Source organism: Physeter macrocephalus, chromosome 4 (genome assembly GCF_002837175.3).
Source record: "Physeter macrocephalus isolate SW-GA chromosome 4, ASM283717v5, whole genome shotgun sequence".
Lineage (NCBI taxonomy): Eukaryota > Metazoa > Chordata > Mammalia > Artiodactyla > Physeteridae > Physeter > Physeter macrocephalus.
The window spans coordinates 28,342,498-28,363,515 of NC_041217.1; the positions used below are offsets into that span (position 1 = coordinate 28,342,498).

At 40.4% G+C, this 21,018-nt stretch overlaps 1 protein-coding gene across 1 annotated transcript in view; it reads right to left on the reverse strand.

Moving 5' to 3' along the window:
* NIBAN1 (niban apoptosis regulator 1) overlaps positions 1-20,958 on the reverse strand; it is a 167,054-nt gene extending 146,096 nt beyond the window's left edge. The window contains exon 1 of the mRNA XM_024133786.1: positions 20,743-20,958. Within this exon, the coding sequence (XP_023989554.1) occupies positions 20,743-20,797 (55 nt within the window). The 5' untranslated portion in view covers positions 20,798-20,958. The remainder of the gene's footprint in view (positions 1-20,742) is intronic.
* Positions 20,959-21,018: the final 60 nt, after the last annotated feature.

The following is a 21,018-nucleotide window of genomic DNA, read 5'->3' on the forward strand; positions in this document are numbered from 1 at the left end:
TGGCTCACGGGCCCAGCCGCTCCGCGGCATGTGGGATCTTCCCGGACCGGAGCACGAACCCGCGTCCCCTGCATCGGCAGGCAGACTCTCAACCACTGCGCCACCAGGGAAGCCCTCCAAAATAGTTTTTTAAAATCAAGGGTTATAGGGGAGTGATCAAGGTTACCAGTGAAGAGGAATCTTCATTAATTTAGAAGCTGATGGTCTCATGATTGACTACCTATTAGCTTGATGCTGAACAAGGAATCTGAGCCTGTTGGTGAAAAGATACACAATTTTTTTTTCAGGTCATCCAGCACTGTTTAGCCTCGTAAGATGAAATTTGCAAAAGATAACTGAATAATAAGAAAGAGTAATGTAATTTATTCCCCACTGTAATTTACTCCACACTCTTAAGAAGGCAGGGCATGGACACACTGCCTTTTCACTCCATCATTCTCCTGATATGTACTAGGGGCCATTAACCTAGGTAAGAAGATGAATTACTAGAGATGATTATGCATGCCTTCAGCAGCCCATGAAAGGTACCCGAGAACAATAAAGATATCTGATGACCTGTCAGGGAGATGCTTATGGAAATGAGAACATCATGATTACACTTCTGCTTGTTCATCTAAAGGCTATCATGATATATAGATGGAAAAATTTCACTTGCTCAGTAGCATCACAAATAAGAAGCTGGTTTCAGATTAGGATATGCTAGAAAGGAAAATTTATGACCAAATTCCTAGTTCAGCAGTAAAAGAGGACAATAATGGACATAAATCAGCATCCAAGCTTATTTACTTTGAAAACAATAATTTCATTAGATGACAGTTCTTACCGCTCTTCTGAAATTATAGTATTTGGCACTAAAAATTATTTGTAATCTCGGAAGTAAAATATATTATAAATATATGTATCATCAGCATCTTTCTGCTCTTAAATAATAAATGATATTTCTGACTGGAATTCAACAACCTTCAAGGTATCCATGAGAATTAAGACAAAAAGAGGATGAGGCAACTGATATCAAGCCATACAGCAAACTCCTTTTGGGAGCAGGAACTCAATTCGGTTATTCTGAAGCCCAGCCTCTTCCTCTCATGGCAATACAGTGACACTGTTAAGAGCAGGGCCTTGGCTTCAGAGGGAATTCCATCCACTAAATAACACACATGTGGCCTTAACCACAGACATAATCTCCCTGGGCCTCAGTCTTACCATCTGCAAAATAAGCATGATAATAGTACCTTTCTCAGAAAGTTATTGTGAGGATTCAAATGAGATAATGTGTATAAGTTCTTCACATAGTGCCTGGCAGGTAATTAAAGGCTTACAAAACAGAAACAGAGTCACAGACATAGAAAACAAACTTATGGTTACCAGGAGGGTAAGGGGGGGGAGGGATAAATTAGGAGATTGGGATTGACATATACACACTACTATATATAAAACAGGTAACTAATAAGGACCTACTGTATAGCACAGGCAACTCTACTCAGTACTCTGTAATGGCCTATATGGCAAAGGAATCTACAAAAGGATGGATAACTGATTCACTTTGCTGTACACCTGAAACTGACACAACATTGTAAATCAACTATACTCCAATAAAAATCTTAAAACAAACAAACAAAACAACAGTTATTATTAGAAGAGACATTCATTGTCTATCTGATATCTCCACTTGGATCTCAAACGTAGCATGTCCAAAAATGAACTCTTCACTCTCAAATGTGTTTCCCTCAGTCTTCCCTGATTCAGTACGTTGCAACTCCATTCTTTATGTTGCTCGGGTCAGAAATCTTGGAGGTGTCCTTGAAGCCATTTTTTTTTTTCCTCCTATACCATAGACCTCATCAGCAAATCCTAGCAGGTCTACCTTCAAAATGTATTTATAATGCAACTACTTCTCACTACCTCCAGCTACCCCCTAGTCCAAGCCTTCCCTAACCTGGATCACAGATCTAGCTTCCTAACTAACCTCCAGCTTTCTCCCTTTTCCCTCTTACAGTCTGTTCTCTACACAGGAGTCAGAGAAATCAGACTATTTCACCCTTCTGCTCAAAACTCCCCATGGTGTCTCTTCTCATTCAGAGTAAAAGCCCAAGTCCTTACAGTAGCCTGCAAGTCTCCCTGTGATGTTGCCCCACCTACCCCCTGCCCTCCGTCTTCCATTAGCACTCATTGCTCATTCCTCTCTAACCACACTGGCTTCCCTGCTGTTCCTAAGGCAGGATAAGCTCCTTTCCAAATTCAAAGCTTTCGAACTTGCTCTTCCCTCTGTGCAGGATGTATCTCCCCCAGATATTCCCGTATCCCACTCTAGCACTTCATACAAATGTCAGAGAGGGCTTCCCTGGCCCCTTATCTGAAGTAGCAGCTCTCATCACACCCTCCTCTTCTCTGGTTTTTTTTTTTTTTTTTTTTTTTTTTTTGCGGTACACGGGCCTCTCACTGTCGTGGCCTCTCCCGTTGCGGAGCACAGGCTCCGGACGTGCAGGCTCAGCGGCCATGGCTCATGGGCCCAGCCGCTCTGCGGCATGTGGGATCTTCCCGGACCGGGGCACGAACCCGCGTCCCCTGCATCGGCAGGCGGACTCTCAACCACTGTGCCACCAGGGAAGCCCTCTTCTCTGTTCTTATGTTTCTTCAAAATACTCATTACCACATACCATCTTATTATTTGTTTATTTTTCCCCACCAATACCTCCATGATAAAGTCTCTCAAGAGCAGTTTAGTGTGTTTTGTTCATCTCAGTTCATGAAACAGGGCACATTCTATTTGATGACTAAAAGGAAAGATACACAGTGAATGCCTCACCAGAAGAAATAGGTCTGTTCCATGACATTTTATAAGTTCATCCTAAGTAAGATTCTTCAGCAAGACTTAATCAATTACATGACTTGTTTCACTAATAGGAAAACTGAGGCCTAAAGACAAGCCCAAAGTCACATGGTAAGTGTTAGAACCAGGACTCAAACAAGTTCTTCTGCACCAAGTGTCATGCACTTGTCCCTAAAGTCCATGCTTTCTATTGAGTATGGAGCATGCCGTAGTCTCAACTCCATGAATTATAGAAAATGTGCATCAGTTCAGTTCTGGTTCTAACTGGCTGACTAAGGATTTTAAGGGAAAAGACTTTATATGCTGTACAGTTTATTTACAACCTTTTACTTTGGTTTTAGAATAAATAAGATAAACTATTGTAAATGATAAAACAGCTAACAGTTGAGAGTCTAAGTCCCTAAGAGTGTTAAGTATCTTGCAAGGATTAGCACAGTGAATCCTTACAACCTCCATGTGGGGCAGTACTATGATCCCCATTTTACCGTTGAAGAAACGAAGGTCAGAGGAGGTTAGGTAACTTTAAAAGCTTGCACAGCTAGAAAGTGACGGGCCAGAACCTGAACTAGTAGTCTGCCTGCAGAGCCAACGTTCTGTTGAATCACAAAAGCTGCAGAGGTAACATGTTTGATGAGTTTTATAAGGATTTATCTGCTCTGTAAGTTCATTTTGTTTTGTCCACTTTCCTGAAAATGGAACAGATACATATTATAAATACCATTTTGAAAATTTTTATTACACACTTAAACGTCTTACACTCATTTGCAAAATATATCATTTCTCCTTTTAATTCACAACGCAAAGGTGAAAAAATATCCCTAGAGAAACAATGAGTTTGGCTCTCAACACATCTCAAGACGTCAAATATTTTCATAAAAACCGTACAGAGACACTAAGACTTTGTGCTCTCTTTCTCAGACATCCATTGATGTCAATAACTGTGATGATCTTAAATAAGCCAAGTAGTTATGGTATGCCTCAAGAGTTTCTCATGAAAGTGCCACAGAACAATACTGAAGAGAGGAAGTGCCACGACATGAAACATGTTGGTAAGTAGGTCACCAAGTTGTCATGGGTCAAGAGGCATTCCTTATGGCTCTTCCAGAACTTACAATTCTAGGGACCACTGAAAATGCAGAGAAATGCAAGTTTAGAGACATCCCGGAGTCTAGGTGACATATAATACTTTCCAAAGAGTGTTGAGTAAGGGGACTATTTATTTCAATGGCAACAGCAAATTATATGATTCAAGAAGCACTTACATTTTCTTAAATTCCTAAAAGGGGAAAAAATGATTTATTGGCAGTGCATCATTTAAGGTAAGGGTTTTTTGTCTAAACTCTTATCTTAAATATTATTTAAATACACAATGGCCCAAATGTGATCCTATGAAAACTGGTGCATCATAGAGGGAGAAGGAGCTGGAGGAAGGAAAACACCCGGGGGAAGGAATATTCTGGAACAAAACGGTCAGTACAGACTCAAGACATCCTCTTAAATTTGGCTATAGAATCCACAGTGGGAGCCAAGAAGAGAAAATGGGAGAAAAGAAAATGAAGCCCACCATTTAGTTCTTTTAATTGCTCTCCACTGTGCTACCTACTGGCTGAAAGAAAGGGGTGATCATGTTAAGTACTAGGGTTCCACATGTTTCTATTCCTTTAAGACAAAATCCAGAAGAGATGAGAATAGTGTAGCATTTCTTTATGAGCTTAAACATTCAACAGAGGGAAATACAGGGGGGAAGAATGATCTCAGGGCTTCTTTTATTTGGGATCATGAGGGAGGAAGTCAAGTATGAGCCAGTCTGTCTGCCCACCTGTGCCTGCAATTCTTCAGTAGCAAGAGGAAGCTGTACTTAAGTTTTAAACCTGGGGCTGAACAAGACATCAGACTGAAAGAAGAAACTTGCCATTTTCAGGATTTTATGTATAACTCTGAATTATAGTATATTCTACTATGGACTGGAAACTTAAAGTTAGAGATTTTGGTTTGGTTTGGTTTGGTTTGACTGAAATACCATGGACTATGAAAAGAGCTCTGTCCCAGGAGTGTGGGGACCTGAGTTCCAGTCCCACATCTGCCATTACTAGCTATGCAGATAGGAGCAACTCAGTCTCTCAGATCACAATAAAGTGATTGGGTTAGTTGTTTATCTCTAAGGTCCCTTGCAGTTCTGTGAATCTTTATTCAAGAGCAGGAGCCTAAAAGAATTATGTGAGCCATAAACATGAGTCTCAAATGTAATTTGAAGTTTCCTAGTAGCAGGTTAAAATTTTTAAATGGATTGGATTAATTTTACTTTATATTTAATGTATTTTATTTATACATGTATTTAACTCAGAAGGACCAAAACAGTATCACTTCAATATGTAATTGCTATTAAATAATATTACTAAGATATTTTACATTCTTTCCTTTGTACTAAGTCTTCAAAACCCGATGTGTATTTTATACTTGCATTATATCTTTATTTGGACTAGCCGTATTTCAAGTACTCAATAGTCAAGTTTAGAGGGCTTGAGCTTTTCTTACCTAAAGATAAAGATATAGCTTATCTTCAAAGTGAGATTACATTTAAAGTAGAAAAGCTATTCATTAAAATGTTAGCATCAACATATTGAAGAGATGTAAGGGAAGATGTGATCAACAAAGGACTTTTGATGGTACTTGCCAAATGGAAAGATACAGAAGGAAGCTGTGTCATGTGGAAATTCAAGGGTTAAACAGAAATGATGTATGCCACCTCCAGGCCTAATAAAATGTTTGCACCTAATTCACCTATGTCCCTCTTCTCTTATCTAGACATATGCAGGTGTTCCATTAAGGTCTATGTGGCCATAAGAATAATGGAGTCACCAGATCAGGGGTTCCTAATTTGGGGTCTATGGATGTTTACGGGATCTTCAGATAGAATTCAGGGAGTCCAAAAGTTGAATGAGGGTAAATAACATCTTTATTTTTATTAACTTTCAACTTAAATTCAGCATTTCCTTCAATTATGAATGTAGGCAAACCACAGTAGAATTTAACAGTACTTGTGACCTCATCCTCAACAGAGATCACAGATGTCTTCTTAGCACATTTCATTAACTGCATATCATACAATAGCCCTTCATCAAAGTGACAGCAGTTATTAGACCCACCACGAGACCTTGTCACTGACTGCATTAATAAAGAAGCACATATATTATTATGTCACAGATTTTAAATGTATTTCGATAACTGTATTTCAATAAAATTGGTTTCTTTTGTAAGCCTGTGTATTTTTTTTAATTTAAAAATATTTTTCTGAGAAGGGGTCCATAGGTTTCACCAGACTACCAAAAGGCTCCATGGCACAATGCACTAGAGGGAAAGACTCTGGGTCCTTGAATGACCCCAACCCCCTTCTCTATCCCACACCAAATCACACTGGATTGGGTAATGAGTGAGAAATAAATCGTTATCATGTCAAGCCACTGAGATTCGAGGAATGTTAGTTTCAGCAGTTAGCCCACTCTAATGTACAACTGAAATGTGGCTTCAGGCCAATGCCAACTAGTTACAACTGTGACCAGACTCCAAACACTGAAGAGACAGGCGCTGGCAGTTACAAGCTGGTAAACTGGGTCTCAAAAAAAAAAAAAAAAAAAAAAAAAAAAGGACACTCCCCCGCCCCCGGCTGATTGATTGATTGATTTTTGGCTGCTTGGGTCTTCGTTGCTGTGTGCAGGCTTCCTCTACTTGCAGCGAGCGGGGGCTATTCTTTGTTGCGGTGCGCAGGCTTCTCATTGCAGGGGCTTCTCTTGTTGCAGAGCACGGGCTCTAGGCATGCGGGCTTCAGTAGCTGTGGCGCATGGGCTTAGTTGCTCCATGGCATGTGGGCTCTTCCTGGACCAGGGCTCAAACCCATGTCCCCTACATTGGCAGGCAGATTCTTAACCACTGCGCCACCAGGAAAGTCCCCCCATGGCTGATTTAAAACTACCAATATGATGTCACTGAACTCTGAATTAGGAAGGATGCCCAGCCAGCGTGAGTTGACTCCTGGAACATCACTGGGACTACTCTCCCTATGATATTTCCTAGAAGGGTGTCTTGCTATCACCCTCCCCTGGTTGGAGGGGAGAGGTGTGTGCAGAATCTTGAGAATAGTTGTTTAAAGGCTCCTGTTTAAATCATCGTATCTGACTTTTTCATGATGAATAAATAAAGCAGAATACCTTAGATACAGTAATTTGTACATTCAACAAGCTGTTGAAAAGAATCTAATTACTACTAATTACAATACTAGAGTGTCCCAACAAATTATAATGCCATTGCTTCTGTAGAGGCATTGTGTTTAAACACTCTGAAACATTAATTAGTCTACAGAACAAATGTGGGAGATAGGTATTATTCAGCAGTGTCTGAAAGCCAATTATTTACTCTGGAAAAGCCTGATGCTGTTCTTGATAGTAAAAAAAATTGATTATCATAATAGTAGGATTGAGAAATTCCAGAATTATATGACCTTCATTTCTGACCTTCCTTTATTTCACTGGGCATTACTGCTGTCCCCATTTTACATATGAGAAACTGAACACTGCCAGTTGACAGATCCAAAATCTACAGAGAATCCAGCTTCAGATTCAGCAAGTCCTCAGGAGATTATCATGCCTATTTTTCAAATTTGAAAGCTCCATTTATGAGTCTTTTGTGCCTTACTTCCCAAATATAAGTATTTTCTTTTATAATGAAGAAGTTGTTTAAAGGCACCATTTTATTAGAGTTAATTTAAAGTGACCTACTATGTCTGCTTTCACCTATTTGTAAATTCCCTACTATGTTTTGCTAACATTTAGACAAACTTTACTTTCTGGATTAAGCTATTTATAATCTCATCCACTAAAAATATTCACTTCAAAAAAATAGTCAAATCATTTGGGGTTAAGATATGGAATCAAGGGTTTAGTAAATGTTTCAAGGGATAAATTACTGGCTTATCTCATTTAAAGTTAATAAGTGACTGTTCAAATCTTATCAAGTTGATGCTCCTTTCCATCAGAAAGGAGCTATGTGGACAAGAAAAAGCTATGTGGACAAGATTTGTAATTTCTGGAAGAACATTTGATATTCCATTGTTTATTCTCTGAGAAATTTACTTGCCTGGAGCATAGTAGGCACTCGATAAATATTAGTGTTTAATGTTGTTATTATTATTATCATTCCTCAGACCAGGAGTTATCATTTTTAGTTAAGAATTGACATCCCAGTTGATATGCACAGGTCTTAGTTATGCTCTAAAATTATCTGCTTTAAATTTAAATAGTACAATATATGTATATGTATAGCTGATTCACTTTGTTATAAAGCAGAAACTAACACACACACAAAAAAGTTAATAAATCAAAAAAAGTTAATAAACATAAAAAAATTTTAATAGTACATTTCAATTAATGTTACTAATTTAATCCTTATTTACAATGAAACCATTTAAAATATTTATACTCCAGATATTACACAATATTATTACCATTGCTAGTAAAATTTACCTTTATTCTAACTCTAAGCCTACATCTGTTTTGTTTAGGCCATTATTCAGACATACCTAACTAACTCACTCAGCATGACTTACATAGGAAATAATTTTTAAAACAAACATGTTCACTCGAAATTGGGAAAACTTCTGAGTTCTTTTGAGCTAATCATAGAAATTGTCACTTGCCCTATGTTAGCCCCAGAGGTAATGGTACATGACCACTACTAACAGTGTCCTTTTCTAAAGAACATCCACAATTTCCCTTCATTTCTGAGTTGATCCTGCTCATCTGTCCCGGTCCCAGACCAGCGCCATCTCAGCAGTTCTTCATGAAGATCTGCTCTGCTCCTCTCCCAAATCTATTGAGAATGTTGGTAGCAGGTAGTACAGCTACAATCTCCAACAGATGTTCCAACAGACTTCAAAAACACAGTATTCATATTGTTCTTTCCTAGAGACTGGAGACAAGAATTATTATTTCTCTCTTCCATTTCTCTCCTCGTGTTCATGTTTTCCTCTACTTTAGGAAATGGAACATATTTATAAAAACTGTCTTAACATCCTTGTCTGCTAATTTCATCTTGTCTGTAATTCCTAAATCCATTCTATTGATGGATTTTTTTCCTTTGAGTTATGACTATTTTCCTGCTTCTTCATTTGCCTGGTAATCTTTGATCAGATTCTGGGTATTGTGAATTTTACATTGTTGAACGTATATTTTATTGTATTCCTATAAAGAATGTTGGACTTTGTTCAGGCATGCAGTTAAGTTACTTAGGATCAGTCTGATCCTTTTGAGGCTTGCTTTTACATTTTTAATTAGACAGGTCCAGACCAGTGTTAACGTCTAGGGCTAATTTCTGTTCACTACTACAATGCCCTATGTAACAGAAGGTCTTTCTGTTTCATTTTGTTGTTGTTGTTGTTGTTTTAAGGTCTTTCTGTTTTGGATGATGGGAATGTAAACTATTCCCAGCCCTGGATGAGCGCCAGGAATTGACTCTATAAAACCAGATACACATGATCTTCTATTCTAGAAAATGGTCTTGTATTATTTTTTTGCTAATTTCCTCCTCTTCATTTTCTTTGTTCTTTATTTCCTAGGACTTCTGTGAGTCAGATATTGAAATTTTTGGATTGACCCTTGAATTTTTCCATTATTGACTCTTCTATTTTCCATATTTCGATCTTTTTGTTCTATTTTCTCCAAGATTTTCTCAACTTTGTTTTCCAGAGCAACGATTGGATTTGTAAATTTCTTGATCATTAGATTTTTAATTTCCAAGAGATATTTCTTATTCTATTATTGTTGTTTCTTCATTGCATCCTGAACTTGTTTTCCAAACTCAATACTTCTCTTATTTTTTAGGATATTCACTATAGTTAAAATTTTTTTTCTCCTTTCATTCATTTATTAAGCAATTATTTATTGGTAACAAACCATATACCAGACACTGATCTCTCAAAACAAAGACTCTGCTCTCGTGAAGGTGAAAGTGCTGATAGGCAGGCAATAAAAAACTAACAAATAAATATATTTTATGTCTGTTAGTAATAAGTGCTATGAGGAATCCCCTCCATCAAAAACCTTTCCCTCTTGCTCACTACATTCCACCCATACCACCCTTTCTTCAATTCCTTCAGGTTCCTTCTCCTCTTCCCTTTCTATACACTGTTCTCTCTACTCAAAATATTCTTCCCCATCCTCCTGAGCATTATATCTTAAGTATATCTCATCTCCTTGCTCTATCACTACCATAAGTTTTCTGTCTCAATACCCTTTTTACTCCAGTCATAACATTTATCAAAACTCGTAATGTTGCTTACTTACCATTTAATAGCCATTCATGCTTCTTCCTTGCCAAGTGAGCCTTATTTTGTTCAGGTGTCCCTACAGCCACGTGCTTCAGTGAGGATAGGGCCCAGCCCCAGGCAGGGGTGAATCTGGATTAGTCTAACCAAATCATGATAATTCCATACTCTTGCCAATGATAACTTAGGAAGGAATGTGTGACCCTGTTCTGATCAGTGGGATATAAAGGCAAGTCTGCTTGTAAGGCATCTGGAGAAGGTTTGTTCTTATAAAGAGACTCACAGAATAGACAGTCCTCTTCTCGGCCTCTGGGACATTGCTTTACTTAAGAACGTGATATCTTTTGCTACTCCAGTCATCTTTCAACCATAGGAGAGCTAGCCCACAGAGAGTAGAAAGATAGAAATAAGCTGACCTTTGATGATATCGCTGAGCCACTAAATTAGTCCTACCTTCATGTTTCTTTATGTTCCCATGAACTCTGCTTGAGAAATCTACTAGATAATGAGCTTCAAACATCAATGAGACATCAACATAAGGACTGATGTATTCAGTAATATTTACTTGGAAAACAAAGATTAAATGAGAAAAAAAGAATATAATATAATGGTTATATGCCCTGACATAGTAAAATCAGAAAATAAAATTGGGGGAGAATTGGGATAGCATATACAAAAATTTTGTTACTAATTCTTAAATCAGCTTGTTCAACAGTTTTCTACAATCATAATTGATGGTGGTAGTATTCACACTATTCTCTGAAATAGTTGTATATATTAAGTGGGATAACATAGATAACAATTTGAGGATATTTAATTCTACCATCTATTGTGCCTTTGAGAAACAAGAAAAAGGAGATAAAAATATAATGTAGGAGATATACCTTTTTTTTTTCACAGTTCTGTCCACTAAAAAGGTCCAGAAACAATGGTCAACCCAGTCATAGCAATGAGTCTCTCTAGGCCCAAACTGTCTTCTTGAATACCATTTTCCACTAAAAGAAACCAGGTATTCTTATAGATGTTGCTTATTCCAAGTATGGAATAGGAAATAAATGTGATGAACCAAGAACATCTTGACCTACTGGAAGGGAAGGAAGCTATCAAATACTACTAGGGTAATTTCAAAAGGACTCAGGAGCCAACTTGAGGAGGCTTTCATTGCCAATGATGGGAAATTTGGGCTTCAACAAAGATAAGAATTACAAAGTAATTCATAAGTTTACAATGATATTTTTTAAGTTAATTGATCACCTTTAGGGGATGACAGGAAACCAACAAATTATCTTGAAAACTGGTAAATAAAATGAAAGGGTAAAGTTTTTATCCTGCCTTTCCTATATGAACTATCATATGAGGCAACCAAATAATAAATAAGGAAAGTATCACTCTATAAAACTATTCCAGCTAATAAGTGAAAACAAAGTGACATAATTAGAATATCACCATTCTTCAATCCCAGTGAATTAATGGGTCCTGGCAATGAGCATCAATAACCGCTAACATCACAAAAAGAGACACAACCAAATGTTAGGTGCCTCCAAATGAAGAACACAGCACCACCTATAGCCTTGACAAAAGTATTAATCCTCAGTCTGATCACATCTCACTATCTCTCTGTCGATTTGTAGAAAATACAGGACAAATGCGTGGAACTGCACCATGAACAAATTCCAGACTGCGGAAAACCCTACATGTCCAATAGCCCAGATCTGTCAACAGATCACTTGCAAGTAAAAGTCAGAGACGTAAGGGAAACCTGTAGATTAAAAGAAACTTAAAAAGATATTTTTATAATGGGCAAGACTAAACTATAGTGTTTAAAAATGCATTGTTGGGTGATAAAACTATAGGAAATATAAGAAAGTCATTACTATAAAATCTAGGATGAGTAATGTGGTCATCTGTTACATTGGCAGCCCCTAACGAACCACAGCTCATGGTATTCATGACTTTGTGGAGTCCCCTCCTCTTGCATCTGAACTGGCCCTGAGACTTGCTTTAACCAATAGAATGTGGCAGAGTAATACTGTGCTGTCCTAAGGCTAAGCCATAAGAAGCTCTGGCAGCTTCTAGAAGCTTTTGCATTCTTGCAAATCCTGACCTAGCATTTTAAAAGTTCAGGACCCTACTGGAAAGACCATGTAGAAAGTCCACGTGGAGAGACAGCTTACCCAAGTTCAGACCAGCCACCAGCCAATCTGCCAGCTGAATGGACTCACAGGACTGACTACTAGGAAATAAGTAGAATCACCCAGTGGAATCCGAGGCAGAGAGCAGAACTGTGAGGAAATAAATAGTTCTTTTAGGAGCGTATTTTTAGGGGTAGTTGTTTTTGGAGAGGTCTAAGGGGTCTAAGATTTGGATGGGGTACATGGAGGCTTCTGGGATGGCTAGTAAAGTTCTTTCCATTTCTTGACCTGGGTGGTGGCTACAGGACATTTACCTTGTAATGATGCACTAAGCTATGCATTTGTTTTGCATGGTTTTGAAGCCTGTGTTTTATTTTTAAATAAAAGAAAAAAAGTCCACATGGTTTGGCATAGAAACTTTTACTCTTTTTCCAAAATTCCTTCAGACTATAGACTTTTTAAATAGCACTTCAAGGCTCCTAGTAAAAAACTATTGATTTATTCTGATCCTATCTACAGCAATATCCAAACAACATCAAGCATAGAAGTATAAACTTCTTTGAGTCTTAGACCTTGCAATTTGCAAAACTGAATTAATTTCTTTCATATATCTAAATCTTTTCTTCTCTCCTGTGAGAAAAAACATGTAGTACCAAAAAAAAAAAAAAAAAAAGAGGCACTTTTATAAGCTGGCCTGCAATTTCTTATTGGCAGCAACTTGCTAGTCTTTTTTAAAAATGAATTTTCCAGTTTCAAAGAAGAAAATGTGTATTGCATTTGGGATTGTGTGTGTGTGTGTGTGTGTGTGTGTGTGTGTGTGTGTGTGTGTGTGTTTTAGTTTGGAACTGTTAGAATTTCAGCCCTCATGTCATATGTTTTACTAAAGTGCTTTTAACAGACTGTGGCAGATGAATTGTGCTCTTTTATTCTTTTGTCTTCCTTTTCATTATTATCCTCACCTCTGACTTCTTTCCATTTCACAAGGCAAACTGTTATATGTACCTTTTTTCTTAAAATGGTGTTAGTTATCTTCACTGACCAAAAATATTAAAATTTCTGATTAGGAGATTAAAATTCACTGTCATAATGCACATTGCATATTTTGTAAAACTTTCACAGTACATTTATTTTAATTAAATTAGAAACTACTGTCACAAATTGTGCTCCTCCTGTTGCACTTTTTACCTGGGAACCCAGTTCAGATCTTTCCAGAGAACAACAGAGTAAAACCATAATCAGTTCAGTAGTCCACAGCAAAAATAAATAAAAATCACTATTGTCATTCTAGGAGTTACTATTACTAAAGCACCCATGATGAAGTGATCCTCTTGTAGCCAGTATCCATAGGCAAAAAAAAGTGTTTCATCAAAACCAGATCTTGATTTAGCATCTGACTCAATGTGTTCATCAAAACATGAATTGGGACCAAAGAGGGAAGATCACTCTTTCTTCCAAAAGCACGGGAGAAAATATTGATTTGTCTCAGCCTAGGGTCTTTATTTTTGATGAATCTAAGAACCTCAATTCACATAAAATTCCCAAAGTCTTGATTTCCATTTGCAAAGACTAAAGGTAGCAGAAAGTAATAATTGCCACCAGAAATTCCTAAACTGCCATAGTTTTCCTAATGCAAAACTCCTGCCAGCTTCATTAGTAGATTGTCATTTTTTAAATTAAAACATAATGTGATCAATATACCTTTGTGCATTACTTACACAAGGCCCTCACCTTCTTCTTTTCTCCTGTCCCTGCTGTTCCCACCTGAGGCACTGCAATTCCTCACTTCTTAGGAGAACCCATTGATTTCTACAAATTAGGAACTGAGACAAATACTAATGGTATAATTCTTACCCACTTCCTACTTTCTTTGGATTAATTTTTCTTGAGGGGGACCTACTAAGGCAGCACTTAGTGTACTGGCTAGAATGCTTTGGGCCATAAATAACAGAAGAAAATTATATTAGTTAGGATAAGTTTGACTGTGGATAACAGAAATAGCACAGATAACACTAGCTTAAGTAAGATAGAAGTTTATTTCTCCCTTATTATGGTCCAGAGGTAAGTAGTCCAAAGCTGGTATGTAAGTTCTACTACATGAAGTCCTCAGGAACCTAGGCTCCTTTGTCCACTTATTCCACTTTGCATGAATTCCTTCTTAAAGGACAAGCCATAGTCCAAGATGGCTGCTCCAGTCACGTTCGCAATCTAGCCAGCAGTATGGAGGACAGGACAAAGAAAGGCACACCCTTTCCCTTTAAGGTCACTTTCTGGGGACTGCATACAGCACTTCTACCTACATCCCACTAGCCAAAACTCAGTTACATGACCTTATCTAGTTGCAAAGGAGGCTGGGAAATATCTTTATTCTAGGAGTTCGTGTGGCCAGCTAACATTTGGAGGTTCTATTATTTTAAAAAGCAAGAGAGAGTTATATTAGGGGGATAACTAGCAGTCTCTACCAGCCCAACTCAAAGAGGACTTAGTATCTATCATAACAAGAAGTACTCAAGGGGCTTCCCTGGTGGCACAGTGGATGAGAGTCCGCCTGCCGATGCAGGGGACACGGGTTCGTGCCCCGGTCTGGGAAGATCCCACATGCCGCAGAGCGGCTGGGCCCGTGAGCCATGGCCGCTGAGCCTGCGCGTCCAGAGCCTGTGCTTCGCAACAGGAGAGGACACAACAGTGAGAGGCCCGCATAACGCAAAAAAAAAAGAAGTACTCAAGAGTAGGGCAGGCAATCAGTGAGGTGTGCTGGGCTCCAGCTTCTCCTCTCTGAGACTGCCTCAGCCTGGCACTGCTCCAGGTGTTGCCTATGTCTTAAGCTAGTGCCCCTCCTACTCATCAAGATAAAAACAGCAGTTCCAGGCATCACATTTCAGATACAACAAAATCCAAAAGAAGGAGAAAAAGAATACATCTCTTCCCTTTGTCTCCTTTTGAAAAGGGAAGAAAGTTTTCTTAGAAGCAGCCAGTAAAGTTCCCTTCAAGCTTCAATGGACAGGGACTTCCCTGTTGGCGCAGTGGTTAAGAATCCACCTGCCAATGCAGGGGACACAGGTTTGATCCCTGGTCCAGGAAGATCCTACATGCCACAGAGCAACTAAGCCCACGTGCCACAACTACTGAAGCCCGCGCGCCTAGAGCCCGTGCTCCACAGCAAGAGAAGCCACCGCAATGAGAAGCCCATGCACCACAACGCAACTAGAGAAAAGCCCACACACAGCAACGAAGACCCAACGCAGCCAATAAAAAAAAAAAGAAGCTTCAGTGGCCAGATTTCATCATAATCCCATGCCTTGTATACAGTTGACCCTTGAACATCAGGGGGGGATGGGTGTGAGGGGCGCCCACCCTCTGCACAGTTGGCCCTCTATATATGCGTTCCTCAGTAACTGCAGTTCTTCCATATCTGTGGTTCCACATGCCCAGATTCAACCAACTGTGGATCATATGGTACTGCAGTATTTACTATTGAAAAAACCCTGCATATAAGTGGACCCATGCAGTTCAAATCCATGTTGTTCAAGGGTCAACTGCAATCACTGACAAGAACACACCACCATGATAGGCATGGACCAACCAGCACCCATCTCTCAGAAACCATAAGTGGGGCTAGCCTCTCTGAAACAGAGGGCTGCCCTAATTGGGGCTCTGTTATGAAAGAGGAATGGGGAGAGGATGCTGGGTTGGCATCTAATAGTGTCTACCACACTCTGTATCCTAAAATTCCATTACAATATACAGTTGACCCTTGAACAACATACGGGTTTGAACTCCGTGGGTCCACTTACTTTTTTTCAATAGTAAATACTACAGCACTACATGATCCACAGTTGGTTGAATCCGTGGATGTGGATCCATGGATAGCAAGGAACTGCAGTTATGGAGGGCCTGCTATAAGTTATACACAGATTTTTGACAGTACAGAGGGTCAGCACCCCTAACCCCCATATTGTTCAAGGGTCAACTGTACTTTTACTAGAGATAAATTGAATTCTAAGATTACATCAGACCAGTTCTTTTGCCCATCTCCTACCAACAAATTACAGCTGAAGAACAAGCAAATGTGTGGACTAATAACTACGCATCTAGGTTGAGTAGACTGCAAACTCCCTATCTTCCATTCACCTGGTCTAGGGAGACTTCACTCCAGACACTATAATCAGCATAAATTTCACATACAGCCACCTAAGTTAACCCTTATGGTATAAATATGAGAAAATTCCTCTGAGAGAAATACATGTTGTTTTTAAGCTGAAACTCATTTCTTACTTTATAAGCATCAGATCACTGATGAGTATTTCAGAGGAAGCCGCTTTACAGGTTAGGTGTGGCTGACAATGCGATAGTAAGTCTAGGAGAACAGTTTTCCTGACTGCTATTTGCTGCTACCAGGCCCAGAGGTGTCCTCCAGCATCCCCCAGCCCACCCCAAGAACCCAAGCATCCCTCAGTTCTCAGCCGCAGCATTGATTTTCCAGTAGTTTTCCAGCCCTCCACAGGACATATGTGAGAGAGTTTTCAAGTTTGTTTTCTTTTGATTCATCAACAATTCAATGGTAATTTTTTAAAGGAAAAAATTATTGCTTTAACAGGAAAACACTGTGTTTTTTGAAGCTGTAGTTCACTTTTAGGCATACCAAAAGTTTAAAAGGAAAAAAACACAGGGCAGAAAAAGAGAAAAGTGCCCTAAATTGACCAGTGATGCCCGGATTTTATGAGCTTTCTTTCTCATTAAAGCAAGATCCTTTTAGGTCACTGTTAAAAGCATTCCTGACGGCTAACAGATGACACTACCCATGTGATTACAAGTTGGTCTTAGTATTGTTTATTAATAGCAACATCTCATCAAGGGAAGTTACTGAAAGACTTCTAGACACATCCCCAAAATGTATTCTGTTGTTAAGAAACATGAGCGCGGTACTAATTTTCACAACTAACATCTTTAGAAATGAAGTAACTTCTTTAACACTTCTGATGCCTCTTTACCTAGAGATTTACCAAATCTTAAGAAATAATGTACTTTCAAAATATCCATGGGGGCTTCCCTGGTGGCGCAGTGGTTGAGAGTCCGCCTGCCGATGCAGGGCACACGGGTTCGTGCCCCGGTCTGGGAAGATCCCACATGCCGCGGAGCGGCTAGGCCCGTGAGCCATGGCCACTGAGCCTGCGCGTCCGGAGCCTGTGCTCCGCAACGGGAGAGGCCACAACAGTGAGAGGCCCACGCACCGCAATTGGCCATCATCAAAAACTCTAGAAACAATAAATGCTGGAGAGGGTGTGGAGAAAAGGGAACCCTCTTGCACTGCTGGTGGGAATGTAAATTGATACAGCCACTATGGAGAACAGTATGGAGGTTCCTTAAAAAACTACAAATAGAACTACCATACGACCCCGCAATCCCACTACTGGGCATATACCCTGAGAAAACCATAATTCAAAAAGAGTCATGTACCAAAATGTTCATTGCAGCTCTATTTACAATAGCCAGGACATGGAAGCAACCTAACTGTCCATCAACAGATGAATGGATAAAGAAGATGTGGCACATATATACAATGGAATATTACTCAGCCATAAAAAGAGCCAGAAACATCCTTCAGCCAGATTGGAAGGCTCCTCTCTAGAGAAAGTAAAACAATTCCAGAAGCACATAAATGTATGAACCTAGGAGAGGGTCCCCAACAACTAGCCTATCCAAACTATCTCATGTAGCTCAAAATTGACAGGACTCGGGAGGGGGAAGGGTAAGCTGTGATGAAGTGAGAGAGTGGCAGGGACATATATGCACTACCAAATGTAAATTAGATAGCTAGTGGGAAGCTGCCGCATAGCACAGGGAGATCACCTCTGTGCTTTGTGACCATGAGGATAGGAAGGGTGGGAGGGAGGGTGACGCAAGAGGGAAGAGATATGGGAACATATGTATATGTATAACTGATTCACTTTGTTGTAAAGGAGAAACTAACACACTATTGTAAAACAGTTATACTCCAATAAAGATGTTAAAAAAAAAATCCATGGGACAAAGATCACTATTAATACAAAGTTTTGAGGCACAAAATGGCAGCTGTTAAATGATTTGGCCAAAAGTAAGCGCTGATACAGAATCATTAGCCTGCTAGAAATACAGCTGCTCATAACACGTACAAGATTAAGTTAGCAAAACTCACTCCAAATGATTAGTTATTCTCCATGTTGGCAAAGTTTATAAAGCTTGAAAGAAAGTTATTTTCTCAGCTACAGGAGCTTTCAAATCTATAATATTTCACTGGCGGCTACTTTATGAGAAAGGTCATAAAATCGTGCTTAAACTTTACTGTTATACTTTCAATTGTTCTGCTTACAATTAAATCAAAGCTTGAGAATATTTGTGGGCTAACGGATGGGCAAAGCAGTGAAGACAGGGTTATGGTTTTTTTCAGGGATCTGGGTCTTCATAACCATCAGGAAATCACAGCCTCATGAACTTCTTTTGCTCACGCACTAACAATTCACAACACCATGCATTTTTCCAGTGCTCTTTTCTCTTTTTGGCAGGACTAGTCTTCTCAAATGAGGCAACTTCTCATTTTCTCTGGAGGTATTCTAACTTTAACTCTTCTCTTCCCTCCACCGCTACATACCTTGAAAGTGCCCTCCCAAACAAATAATGAGAAGATATAACTGAACAAGACTAAAGGATATAATGACTGTCACACAATCTGCTTACAGTTTTATGCATTCGGAACGCATTTATTACAAGTCCTTCCTGTGTACGAGCTAGCTCATATTTTTGTATGTCACAATTTAATTTCAGAATGAAAAAGGTAACACATTTTCTTATCACATGAGTACAATGCTTGTGTCAGCAGCAACATCCATGATAACCATGAAGTCTTCTTCAAGCAAGTTAACCCCCTCACATTGCGGGACTTCCACTGATTACCATAGAGGCCATGCTGCAACGTGATGTGTTTCTATGCTTTTCAGTGAAACAAAGTTTTATAAAATAAATGCCATAAACATATTTTGCTAATAATTAAATGCAAGCCCCTCTCACAACGTTCTAGTACATTGTTCTTTCAGTACCCTGCACATTGGTGTAAATAACAAGCATGTAGCCAAATTTGTCAGATTAAGGCAGACTTGGTTTAGCTCTTTTTCGAATATAAATAAATCATCCATCTTGTCCCCATTTTAAATAAACAACAGCAAAGGGATACTTGACCAAGTTTCATTCCCTGACAGTAGGGGTTGTTGGTGATCTTCTACCTCTCAAAGCACCAGAGCAGAAGTCTGGAAAATCAGTTAAATTGCTCTCAAGTGCCCTAATTTGATATCCTTTTTAAATGGTTTTAAATGTTGTGGTGACTGAAAGCAAATTTGGAATAAGGACACTAAATAAATGCTTTCCTCTTAGGAAATGGTTCAGGGGCCAGAAAGAACTTTTTTTTTTTTTTTTTTTTTTTTTTCAGAATTAGGGTAAAACCTAGAGTATAATACCTAGTTTAGAAGGTATTTCTAAAGCCAGAAAAACACTAAATTCACAAGATAACCAACTGTTAGGTAGTGGTTGTCGGCAAGGTTTGCGGGGGAGGGAAGAGAAAGAGGCCAGTTACATCCAGGAGATAAAGAATCATGATTTCCTGCAGTTTCAGCTCAGTTTGGGTTTTGTTTTCTTCTGCCTCACACTCTTTACTGTATCACTATATCCCAGAAAGGCTCTCGAATGAGTTTCTCCCCATCAACAACTTTAGCAACTGTTACCCAATATGCCAGTGTTCCTCTTTCTGTTTCCCCCAACCTCCCACCCCAGGGAAGAGAAGGGAACCGCACAACCTGGGAGCCTCATGACATTGTCCTTTCTGCCTCTGAAGAAATCATCCCACAAGTGACACTATGAAGCTCAAGTAAAGCTGTGGCCGACGCTGCGTCTTACAAAACCAGGCCAGGGAAATTCTGCCTTAAATGCCGGGAATCCCCAGGGGAATCTCTAGAAGCGAGGGGACATCCCCACTGTTCTCTCTGCGGCAAGTTCAGAAAGAGCTCAGCACTGAGTCCAATGCCAGGTACACGACGGCGAGGTATTGCTGGGCCGGGGGCGGGGTGTGGAGAACAGACACCGAGGCGGCCCAAGTGGAGGCAGCTGGGTGGTCCTCCTCTCCGCAACCTGCACCTGCGTCTCCCAACCGCCCGGCGGCGCTTCCCTAAGCACCCCCAGCCCCTTCGCCCTGGCTGCCCCGCACCCCACCCGGGCCAGGGCGCGCGGGCCGAGCTGCCGTCCGGTTGCGGGAACCCCGGCTGAGCGTCCCGTGCGCCCCTGTCATCCCCGCGCCCGCCGGTGGAGAGCGGGCCGTGGCAGGAAGGGGCGCTGCGGACGCCGTTCGGGGCGCCCCCTCTGGGGCCAGTGCCCGGGGGCCCAGCCTGGCACAAGGCTCCGGGCGGACAGGCGTCGCGCTCCCGGGAAGCCCCCGGCGGGCGTACCTCGGATGTAGGCGCACTTGCCCTCGTCCAGCTGACTGGAGGCCGAGCCGCCCATGGCGACGGTGCTGGAGAACGCTGAACGCCGCGGCTGCCCGACCCAGTCCCCGGGCGGGAGGGACTGACACTCCCGTCGGCGCCCGCTGCCCGCTCCTGGAAGTTTGTGCGACGGAGATCTGAGCTCTGCAATTAAAGGGCAAACTTCCTCCAAGAGGCGCGGCCTTCTGGGGCGCCTCCTCCGGGTCCGCGCCCTCTGAGGATCTGTGGGCTGGCCCGGGG